Source organism: Tyto alba, unplaced genomic scaffold (genome assembly GCF_018691265.1).
Source record: "Tyto alba isolate M040663 unplaced genomic scaffold, T.alba_DEE_v4.0 Super-Scaffold_1000006, whole genome shotgun sequence".
NCBI classification, from domain to species: Eukaryota; Metazoa; Chordata; class Aves; order Strigiformes; family Tytonidae; genus Tyto; species Tyto alba.
The window spans coordinates 34,606,942-34,619,026 of NW_024881272.1; the positions used below are offsets into that span (position 1 = coordinate 34,606,942).

At 44.7% G+C, this 12,085-nt stretch overlaps 1 protein-coding gene across 10 annotated transcripts in view; it reads left to right on the forward strand.

Moving 5' to 3' along the window:
- Nucleotides 1–12,085, forward strand: part of LRRC7 (leucine rich repeat containing 7) — a 190,083-nt gene that overhangs the window by 142,466 nt on the left and 35,532 nt on the right. For 9 of the 10 annotated variants that reach the window (XM_042804008.1, XM_042803965.1, XM_042803958.1 and 6 more), the window contains exons 13-15: nt 6,041–6,110; nt 7,810–7,909; nt 8,624–8,748. In XM_042804008.1, the coding sequence (XP_042659942.1) occupies nt 6,041–6,110; nt 7,810–7,909; nt 8,624–8,748 (295 nt within the window). Of the gene's footprint in view, nt 1–841; nt 1,086–6,040; nt 6,111–7,809; nt 7,910–8,623; nt 8,749–12,085 lie in introns of those variants that run through there. The other variant, XM_042804022.1, reaches the window with a different exon arrangement.

Sequence of the window (12,085 nt, forward strand, 5' to 3'; positions counted from 1 at the left end):
CACTCAGGCTAACGGGAATCTCAGATTTTTTTGAGCTGACACATTTTGCTCGAAGGTCAGTGTTTGGAGTCCCTCTCTGGTGCATTTTTAAAACTATCGTTTCAACTACTGCAGACTCGCTCTCGTTCCATGTCTTTTGAAAGCCCTCATCGCTGTAAAACGGACCTTGCTGATCTTGACTGACCAGAAGCTGGTTTAGTTCCAGGACTTTCTTCAAATATTCACGTTAGAATTGCATTTTAACCAGGGAGTTAAACTCCAGCTTTTCTTTGCCATGCCGTACTCTTTAAGACTATATCTACACTTCTCATCTCCATAGCTGGGAGTCCTCTCTCCTTTTACCTTTACAGGTCCGACCCTTTTCTGTCCTGTCACAGGCTCTTCGTCCCTGGGAGTTTTCAGTTGTCTCTACACAGTAAAAGGCAATGATGGGTTGAATCCTGACTTGCTAAGGTGGAGTCTAATGAGGGCTAGTATGCAACTGAGCAGAGCTTAGGTGGCTTCACCCTCTGCAGTCAGGGAAGCTTTCACTCCAGATACTTGCTCTGCAGCCACCTGGAGATCATCCTTGCCTCTGCCGGGCATCACACTGTCTCCAGTGCTTCAAGAACCAATGCAGCATTTGATAAAGTAGCTTGTGCAATTACTACTTGCAGGAAAGATATCGAGACCTCCATCACATAATGAGTCGTTGGGGGTAGCTGCTTGGATTCAGTCACTGTTAAGAGTACACATGGGATTCATTCAAAGAAAAAAAGATGTCTTACCAGTAACCGGTGTTCTTCACAATGTGTAGTCCACATATACATTTGTCTTCCATCTGCTTCTCCTCTCTCCTCAGAGTCCTTCCAGGTATGAGTCCTGTGATTGAGAGGTAGAATTGTTAGAATGTACATTTGGGCTACACTTCTCAAAGAGCATCGGTTACTGGTAAGTAACCTTTCTTTTAGTTTTAGATTGTTCTTAAAGAAGAGCTGAAAGAATCCTCACCTTTCTGTATTTGCACTGCTGCTTCTGTCCTGGGGTCAGAACTCAATTACTGCTCTGAATCTCACCCACAGAAGTTAGAGGAAAAAATGTCCCAAGATTACACGATCCATTCAAAAAAAAAAAAAAAAAAAAAAGACTGTTCCCTGTGTTCCCTGGCGTACCTTTTCTTTTTCTGGTTAGATATTTAATTATACAATATTGCTTATTGCCAAAGAGGTAATTGCATCTGGCCATGTGTATCCACAAGTGGCTTTGCGAACAGTATGTTGGTGGGTTAATATGAATCATGCTCTTTTAAACTTTCACACTCTGAAAACCCTATTAACGTCAATTTGCTGAGAGTTACCTTGGAGAGCTGTCACAAATAACAACTATCTCTGGGATTGACCGACTGACTGTCATGCTGCTTGTTGTGATTAACTTTCAACATGTTTTGACATGAATTTTTCACGTTTGGGTCATTATTTGAAAATTCTTTCTGAATGTCACCGAAGTATAATATATGCATCGATGAATCTAGAAAGTATTCCCCTAGGTGTTTAGTAAGCTCTTTATATGTTGTATGACTCAAACTAATAATAATGGAAATTCTTCCCATACTCTGAGCTTGCTTACTTAAGACACGGCAAAACCAAAATTTAGTACCTGGTACAATTATGTAGTGGGTTATTCTACAAAACCATGAGAAAAACAATTGTTAACAAAAAAGAAAAGTCAAAATTATGTCTGTCAGGAGGCTTACAATAAAAGCAAAAGCCACTTTCACCCCCTAAGGCCCCTCCAATATCGACAATTGGTATTTTTTTATATTTAAATAGTATTGATGGCATTTTCCTTGCTTTTCTTGTGTTCCACGAATAATATTCATTAGCTTACTCTTAAAGTACTTAGCCCTTAAGAACTTAACAAATTATGCGAAAGATTTAATGTAGGATTAATAACGGAAGGAATTATTCTGAAGTCCTCACTCCAAAATGGCATAGCACCCTGACACGGAGCTTCGAGGTTGTGCAGTCATACGGCACAACGGTTTAATGCTTAGGAGAGTCACTTCAGAAAGTGTGCTGGTTTTGGTTTAGTTTGGTTTTATTCACCTGAGGAACTTCAGGGGAAGTTCCTTCTCCTTTTTCCTCGTAAGAAAATGTTTTCTAGGTGAAAATTAAAGACCATAAAAAGAATATACGCCTTTCGTGCTTTTCCAAACCGTTACTGTGGATAGTTGTTTTCCTGAAAAATCAGTTGGTGCTTCAGGGTTTACCTTAAAAGTAATATTTTTGCTAATAACTTTTACATTCACCAAAGGCATACATGATTTCACCTGTAATTTAACCTAATTAATATGAACGCAGATAATCTCTGTAGCGCTAAGAGATTCCTCTAATTTGGCTACCGCATCTTCAGCTCGTGTCTCAAACCAGTGTAAGAGATTGCAAACTGAAGTTATTAGCGATTCAGAAATTGCCCAGGGATGTCTTAGGGATTCGGAGGCTGCCAGGGGCTCGGAGCAGTGCGGGTGCAGCTGTGCCCCCCGGCGTGGGTGTCTCTGGGTGCCCTGCAGCTCCTGCCCGAAGGACCGGGGGCAGGCTCTGCGCCTCTGCTTCCAGCAGTCCTACTGCCAGTCCTGAGTGCCGGGCCACAGCTGCTGTCTTAGTTTGGGCTGAAATAGAGTTAATGTTCCTTTTCAGGGACTAGATGAGTGCTGTGTTTTGGATTTAGCTTTGGGGTTGGTATGGGAAGAATGCTGATGGCACACTGATGTTTTCAGCTGCTGCCGAGACTTCAAGGACTCTCCGACTGCCCGTGTCCTGCCCGTGCGCAAGGGCACAGGGAGCAGGGAGGGAGCACGGCCACAGCACCTGACCCAAACTGGCCAGGGAAATATTCCATATCATGGCACGTCATGCTCACTATATAAAGGAGGGGTGGTTGGGAAGGGGCTCTCTCTCTCCCGGGATTGCGATTGTGGGATCTTGGTATCTCGGGGTCGCTGGCCGGGAACGGGCTGGATATTGGTTAGTGGGTGGTGAGCAATTACGCTGTACATCGCCTGTTTATATATCTCTTTTTGTTTTCCCCATCATCGTTATTGTTCTCATTTTATTGCCATTATTAAACTGTTCTTACCTCAGCCTGCGAGTCTCCCTTCACCCCTCTAATCCCTCCCCCATTCCCAGGTGGGGAGGGGGACGGGAGGGTGATTAGCTGCGGGGGTTGGCTGCCCATCAGGCCCAAAGCACGACAGCTGCTCTGAAAGAGCCAAACGGCGCCTGCCAGTGGAGAGGTGGCCTCATGCAAAGGCTATTCGTTCACACGGAGTAAAATACCGTCCCCAGGAGGAGTGAGTCATTTTGGCCCAGCGTCGTTTGCCTTTGAGTCATAAATTAAATTTAATTTGGCCGTCTTCTTAATTAACTGTCTATGCACCAATTAAGGTTTCATCGAGTACCGGGAATATATTTTCCCTCAGATTCCTAAAAACAATTTGATATGTAATGTTCCAAACTGTCTGGTGAGAAGTTTCAGCGTTTAAGCATAAAAGAAAGCTCCCTGTTGAACAGCACAGCCATACGCCTTACGTTTCTTTGTACTGCTGTCTGATGGCAGTCCCGTGGTAGATCAGTGGAAGCGGTGCAGATTAAGCACTTTTATCAATTACTGATGAACAGTTTTCTCTTCGGAGGAGGCCAATTCCTTTACTGAAGGTGATGCGAGTTAGCTCTTTGAAATCAGCAGGGTTATGCTGATAGATACCAACTCGAATCTGGCCTGTCGCCTGCAGAAAGTAACCAGCCTCCATCCATCCATAACTGATATATTTGAGACCCTCTGTAGCTGTAGTATACCCTTATTTTGACTGTTGAAGCTAGAAAAACGTTTATGTGTTTACCTTTTATGGTTAAACTAATATAGCGTGAGTGACAATTGCCATGGGCCTTGTTTGGAAAGTGGATATAATGCAAAAGCACTTGTTAATTCAGTTGCTCGTGAAAGTCGGAGTGTTTGCGAGTGCATTGTAAGTACGGATGAGGGAGGAATGTTCCTACAATACACAATTTAAAAAGCAGTCTTAAACTTGCAAAACCAAGTTGCAATTAGAAAAAGAGGCTGAGGCTTATCTTGGTTGAAAATTTTCAGAAAACACTAATGATTTTGGGTGCCTCCATTCTTCGGTCTCTAATTTGAGATTTTTTTTTCTTTTAAAGACTCCTCAAAATTGGACCTTTTTCAGATGTTTAAAAGCAGGTATCCGGGCTTATTGGCAAAGAAGAATTAAAAATAAAAAATCGCGTGTTTTGTTTGAATATGGAAATGGAAAACCAGCTTGGAAATCCCCTTGCCACACATCATTTCTGAGGCATGCTTAACCAGCTTTGCTTCTCCCTCTGATGCAGACTGCTCAACTGGGGTGCGCGGGGAGCATCACCTGTAACCCCCTGCAGACAAAGGTTTCACTAGAGTTTTGAAGCTTACGTTACAGGTGCTGAATCCTGAAGCGCAAAGAAAGAAGGGCGTCCCCTGGAAAGCAAAAGTTCTCTTTATACACAGAAAAAAAGCTCTGAATAAAGCATCTGGATAAACACCAGTTAAGAATCTTTGCGTGAACTGTTAAAGCTTAAACTTGTGACCTGACTTTATAAACGCTGTCACGTACTGCACTGTTCCACACTGCAGTATTCCCGTTATGATAGGACAGGAATGAAAGCTAAATTTCAGGTAGTTGGGGCACTCCTTGCTTTCTTGCGGCGTTCATTCTTGGTTTAAACGTGCGCACACATGGAAAACCGCTCTGATCCGTACAGGCATTTAGCTGGAGGCTCTGTCGTAGCACACTGTGCGCGGGTGTACATTCGTAGCGATTTATTTCACTGTTATGGGTGAGTTACTTTGAGCGTAAGGCGTCCTTATTAAAATCTTTAACACGCGTGAAGTGCAGTGAGTTCGCGCTGCTGCCTGAAATAACACCGTTTTTAACGGTGATGGCTTTGTGGCGAGAGCCCGTCCACGGTGAGTCCGTAGCGGGGGCCCCGGTCAAAGCGCCGCGCAGGGGCCGTGGGGCAGGAGTCCCCGAAACGCCGAGAGGCTTTTTGGTAGGAAGAGGCCGGGGGGGGGGGGCTGGTTGGGCGGTGGTGGAGGGGCGAAGGGTTCTGCTGGTGCCGCTCTTGGCCCGGGCTGTGAGCGCCCCGATCTGCAGGGGCCTCTCTTGCCGCAGCACGGGGCTGGGGGGGGGGGGTCCGACTCTCCCAGAAAAGGGCTTTTCCTCCTTTCTTCTCGTCCGATCCCATTTCGCTTTTTGTCTTTGTCCTTCGGCCAGTCCTTGTGTCCTCCAGCCCCTTCACCTGCCGTAGCACAGAGCTGGGAGGATGTCGCCGGGGGTGAGGGCAGCCCCCTCGTGCTGGCGCAGACGGAGAAGTAAAAACGATGTCTTCAGCCTTAGCTAGCGGGAAAACCACGAGAGAAGTTCCCACTAGTAGCTAGCCATCGTTTCCCCATTCCCACATTCAGCTCACTTTTAGGAAGTGTCTTTACATCTATAATGAAAATGCTACTTTTCTTACCGTTTAATTTAATTTTGTCATTTAGGCTACTATCAATATTGATATCATTTTAATTTTTTTCCCTAACGTTTCTGGAAAAAAAAAAAAAAAAGAATTTTCACCGACCTTAGAGTATTTTGGTTCCAAAACTTAAATGTCCAATAAATGGATTTCTGTTAGCTACACTGAAAACTGTTACGTCTTTCCTGTAAGTCTCCCTGGGACCAAGATTTTTTCTGTGTCACAGGCTGTAACTTTGGTTACATTATAGCCAAGGCAAAATACCAGTATCTTCCCAATACCTTTAGGGGAGATGTCAGTAGTTTTAGATTCCAAATGACACTCTTAATGTGGAATGCCCTTAATAAAATATTTTAATAAAAAGTGAGACAAAATAGAGATATGAAATTACAGCAATTTCGGTATGATCAACAGAAACGTGCTACATACAAATCTTTAAAAGACACTATTGTGAAAATGAAGGATTCATGTTGTTCCAATATTATCATTTACAGACTGAAGAATTTACCGTTCACTTTTACTAAACTTAAAGAACTTGCAGCTTTGTGGCTTTCTGACAACCAGGTAATGACTTTCAATATTCATATTTTCTTTAGTAACTAGGGGTCTTAGCACGGGTCGTAAATGAAACCTATAATTTAATACATGACTGTAGTAGAATTTTGCTCTCAGTCCAGCTTTAGGCTTCCATATCAAGGTATAGATTCTGCTGGCTGTTATTTACTGACTTGGAAAGGAAGATAATCTTTGCAGGAGTTTTTACTTTAATCTAGCTAAGCTTCTATATCGTTACAAAAGTAGTAAATAAAGGCCAAAATGTGTCAAGAGGATATTTTGTAAATAGAAATTCAAGAGGTAAGACTTTGCTATCAAAGTTGTCGTTAGTTTGTCCCATCCTTTACTCCGTCTATGCCTCCGTTCTGGTCATCTCCCTTCTCCGGTCCGTGCTTCCGTTCCTGCGTATTTTAAACTCCATTAAAGTCAGTGGGAGTTTAAACATGTAAAAGATGCACCCGAACTCTTAGTCTTACTTGGAGAAAACTCTTGCTGAAGTTCCTTTTAAATTTAAGAATGCTTTTCTTTGTTCCAAGGGGTTTGGTTTCACTACTGTGTATTCCTCAGGATTCTATTTTAAAACAAATTATGTAACACGAACACTGGGAAATGTAGCGGTTCAGCCAGCATCTAAGCACCAAAAAAAGTCTCGATCTTTTTTTGGGACTGGTGGATAGAATAATTTTGCACTTCCTAAATTTAAGTCTCAATGGAGAAAACCTCGGCTTGTACAGCGTTAGAAACGTGCGACACGCCTAGCCAGCAGTGTTTTTAACACTCTCGATGAAATTCTCCCGGGGTCAGCTCTCCCGCTCCGCGCCAACGCCGGCGGTCAGGCACCAGCCCTCCTCGCCCCAAGCTGGGGCCGGCCGCCCCGCCACTGGCCCTGGGTCCCTCCGGCTCCCCGCCCGGAGCAGCCGCGGGGAGGGCTCGGCTAAGCCAAAAAATTTTAAGGCCGAAGGGAGGGGAGGCTGGGTGGGAGAGATAGGAGAAACCGGTGAGTAAATTTTAGTGTCAAATTAGGATTCTCGTTTTTTTCGCTCTGATTTGCATTAAAAAAAAAAAAAAATAACATTGCATGACGACTCAGCCCAGCCACAGAACATACGCTTTCTTTTAAATGCGCAGTATCTTTTCAGCCTTTTGACTTTTCCATGGTATAGCATAGGATAATTTCTATTCAGTGAACTATGATAGCCACTCCTAGGTGCTACATTAGAGCAAAGCAATAAGAAAAAATAATCAGTCCCCATAAAACACGAAGGTAATATCTGAATGTCCACAGTGCCTCCGTGTGAATTCTCCAGTGCCTTGCACCAGGTTTGCCCTCAGATGAACTAATAACTATCGTGAGTTCACTCCTCGTTAGCCCCAGCTCAGAGTAGATGGCAGCCACGGCGCGGGGGTTTTAACCGTGTGGTCGCAGCTCTGTTCTGTTGATCCATCAGCTGCCTCACTGGTGTGACTCTGAACGCGCAGTATTTCTGATACTTTGTGTTCTGTTGATCCTTGTAGGAATTACAGAAGTGAGGAACGGGAGAGGAGGCATTTCCACCAGATTAATACTTCTTTTAGTCCGTAGAGAGGTTTATTTTCCTCCAGAATTGTAGTTAACCTTGCATTTTCTATTCATCAAATGCTAAAACCCCGTCTCAGCTGACACCCGTGCTCGGAGTTAACAGTTCTCTGTTTTGCCTTTCCCGTGCAGTCCAAGGCTCTCATTCCGCTGCAAACGGAGGCTCACCCAGAGACAAAGCAGAGAGTGCTGACTAACTACATGTTTCCCCAGCAACCCCGCAGTGATGAAGGTAAAACACCACCAGCAGTCCCTTCGAAGGCAGGAACGGTGCTTGCCGAGGTAGCGGTGGAAGGAAGGGGGGAGGGAGAGGCAGGGCTGTCAGCCGCGGTTCTGCGCGTGTGCCTCTTCTGGCACGTAACGCCAGCGGCGCACACGTAACAGCCTGTAGCTTGCCACACGCAAAGGAATCCTCTTTCCAAATCCGTGATCCTCCGGCCATCAGGTTCACATCTCCTCACTCACCTTCTGTATTTTCAGAAGGGTGGCTCTGTGTAAACAGTCTGGACGCGGGAGTTGCGTGTGCGTGGGGCGGCTCTGGGCTCTGCCGCGGGGCCAGGCTGCCGGCCGCAGCCCGCCCGACCTGCAGAGATGCTGGACGGGGCTGGGAGCCGGGGGGCTGTGGGGCGCGGGGGGCAGCCCCCTGCGCCGGCCAGAACTGAGGTTTGGCTCCTCACGTAGCTGCGTTGAGTTAGAGAGTTTCCACGCTCCGGACCTGCCCCCAAACCCTGTGGCTTCCCATCACTCCCGCTTCAGCTTTACTACTAAACTCTGTTTGTGACGCTTCGTTAGTTACTACTCCCAATGCCCCCCCTCAGCAGTTTTAAAGCAATAACCTAAGATTACAGGATCAGCTAAGAGCGTGTCTTTTTAGATAATTTCCAGTCTTCTGCTGGGTGCACTAATTGCTTGTTCTTGTGCATTGCTGTTTGCAATTTAACTGTAGATTTCCAGTCAGACAGTGATAGTTTTAACCCTACTTTATGGGAGGAGCAGAGACAACAACGCATGACTGTTGCCTTTGAATTTGAAGAAAAAAAGGAAGAGGAGGAAAATGCAGGGAAGGTTAAGGTAAGTTCTATTTAATTTGTTCCGGTATTCATGTATTATGGACAGGGTCCAATTTACAGATCGTGATTTGAACTATTTTTGTGTTCTAAATACCCAGAATGTACTCGTCACCGTGCTTCAGGTACAGCAGTTGTGGAAGAACGGCACATCTGTTCTCCCTGAAGTACACATTACTGATTTCTGCTTTTGCTATTGCTGTCCAGACGGCAAAACTTTGACTTGGTAGGTCAGTTCAGGCCTTAACCCTCATGGGGGGTTCCTACTGTGGCGGGTGTCTTGTCACGAAGACAAAATTAACACAAAACGTTGTGAGACTTAGAGTTACCGTCCAGCTGCCAAGTTCTTTAGAAATCCTATCGATCGCGCAGGGGATTCCGTATTCCTCTCAAAGTGGAAGTCAGCAAGAGATTTGCAACTTCATGGAGTTGCACAGCAATGTGCAGTGGAGAGCGCATCTCTCATCAGTTTTGTAACCTACCAAAAACGAAGATCAGAACATGAATAACCTCACCCAGTCATCTGAAATTAAGAGAATTCCAGAATTTTCAGTCGAGCCCTTAATCAGTTACATTGTTAGAAGGATATTGTCAGGACCGTCTGCGTTTACGTAGCATGAAAATTTCTATTTCTTGAATATTATAAAGGGATTACCCCAGATCAAACACTTAAACACTGCAAATTTTCTAACTGTGGTAGGATACCCAACTTATCGGGCATATGTCTTGCCAGAGACAAAATCACGTGAGGAGATTTAAATCAGATTAAAATCTGATTTAAAATTAAAAAATTAACAATACTTACTAATAGCTGTTTAACATTCCATTTAGATCTCTGAAATTTGGGATTTTTCTTTTTAGCATTTTTCCCGATTAGGAATTTTCATCTAACTCTCGTAACCAGAGATAAGGGACCCTGCTGCTTTAGTAAAACAGAAAATGAAGTCAAAGAGCAACCCTTGCCTCGCAATAAATAGATTAAACTGAAATTTTACTCCAGATGAATCGCAGGTTTATGGATCATATATGGAAAACAGAACATCTGGGAGAGTTTTATGTTGTTCCTCCTCTTCTTGTCAGAATTTTAACTGTGGGTAATATGGCTGTCCAAGTATGCAAAACAATCGGAATATTAACAGAGAAATAGATGTAAATTTCTAAGACGATGGAAGGATTTAATTGTATTATTTGTTACTTGCGAGCATGATTTTAAATATCGCAGTGCAATGCGTGGATTACGTCACTTAGCCAGCCAGTCTGCTTTTAATATATTTCAGAACACCACGAATGATCGACACAAATATTTCCTTGGAGTAAACCGTCCTTGTAGAAAAAACCAAGCCCTTCCTGCCCTGGCTGCCGCGTGCCCGTGCCGCCAGCCGTGTCCCCGCGTGGGTCGGGGCCCCGCGTGGGTCGGGGTGCCTCTGGGGGGGGGTCGGCAGGAGGCGGGAGGGCAGCCCGCGGGGGGCTGGGGGGGGGTGAGGTGAGCCGCGTCCTGCCGGGCCGAGCCTCTCCGTAATGCTTCGACTCGGCCATCCGAAAGGTCAGGAGAGTCTCTGCCCTTTGTGTCAGCGCTCCTTAGCCGCGTAAGAGCCCAGGGCCAGAACGCACCTCCCCGGGGGCCTTACTGACCCGTTCTCCCGCTCATCCGCGGAGAGGGGGTATCAACCAGCGCTGTAGTACACGAGCCGCTTTCTGCATGAGATCCCTCTCTTCCCACGTTCAGTCCAACGTTCCTCCTCTCCACGGCGATCCCAACGTTTCCTCACCAGACCAAACCACTAGCTTTTGCAGCCGGTGCTGCAGCTATTGCTTATATAGAGAAGGATGATTAAAGAAAAGCTATGCGGGGAGCTCGGGGCCGATCAGGTATCGCCTCCTGTCTGCGCGCCTTGAAGAGAGCGTCTCTCCTCTCTCGTAGCGCAGCGCGTGTACACCAGCTACCCCCTACGTACCTGCAGTTTGTGAAAAACTGAAGGTAGAGAAAGAATACTGTTCCAACCCAGGAAATCTTGGCGGGCTGTGAAAGGAAAAGGTTTCCCACTGAAGGTGTCTGGAGTTTTTTCCCCTATCATGGAAAACAGCCTTTTTGCCCAAGCCACGTAAAAATGAGCTCAAATTCAATTACCATTAATAAGATAGAAAAGCTTGTTTGCATGCTTCTGGCATGTCCGTGCTCCTTCCCAGTAACACCAATCCACCTCTATATATGAATGACCATAAAAGCGTTGTAAAGAGTTGTTTGACCGAACTGGTCACCAGCCTGGGTTTCGATGGGTGCACGTGAACTAAAAGCTGATTGCTGGAGCCTTCTGAGGACTTAGTGTGTGTCACTCCATCCGTGTGTTGCAACAGGTCTTAGGGAGGTTTTAACACATACGTTTTTAGCAGTTTCACCAGACTTTCATGGGATGAATTTGAAGGTTAACGCGAGTTGTCACTAGGCAGTAACAACAAACATTGGTAGCATTTTATAAAAGCACACACAGTTTTCACTTTTTATCTTTCATAGTTAAAACTGAACTCTCAGCCAACTATATGTTAAAATAGATTTGGTAAATAACTTCTTCCATCAAGAATTTTGAACCTTGAAAATTCGCTTTTCAGGGTCATGCTACCTTTGATGTAGCATTAAACATACAAGATTTGTATCGATGGGGAGGACGGATTTCCTCTGTAATGATAAATCTAAAGCAGTGATGAAAATATCTGCATTCTAGTGGATATCACCTACCACAGCTGCCAGTATTTTTGCTGTTAATACTCACAGTGATACGAAACTCTTGCTGAAATCCCCGTCCATGACTTGTCTGTCTCACGGAAGTCTTTCAGTTAATTTTTCCTTGACCAGTCCTTACCGAGGATTTGCTCTGTGACTTGACTGTTAGCGATGTTTGCCTGTAGACCTTACACTTACATCATGGTCTGAATTTTGTGAAAAAGCAACTGCCTAATTAGGCCACGTCTAAGTACGATTTCTTTCAACCGTAAATCAACCAGAGCTTTAGTGATGCTTTACGGAATGTATTTTTTCTGTTGAAATTCTTTCTTAACATATGACATCATAGTCACACATTTTAACGTTTTATGTTAAAGTCATGTCAGAATCTATTATCCGTAATGTTTATTCTACTGTGGTTCAGAATTGTATGCTAGTATTTCATATAGTTTTATTTTCCGAATCGATCATGCTTTTGCTTCTAAAGTATTCCTACCAACAGACCATATTCATATGAACCCCAGATTACGTTTTTCCTACTCGTTAGGAATTTCAAACCCAACAGCCGCAGTAGCGAGTTGTTAAAAGTACTCTGCTTGCCTCGCGTACCCGGTGGGGTAAA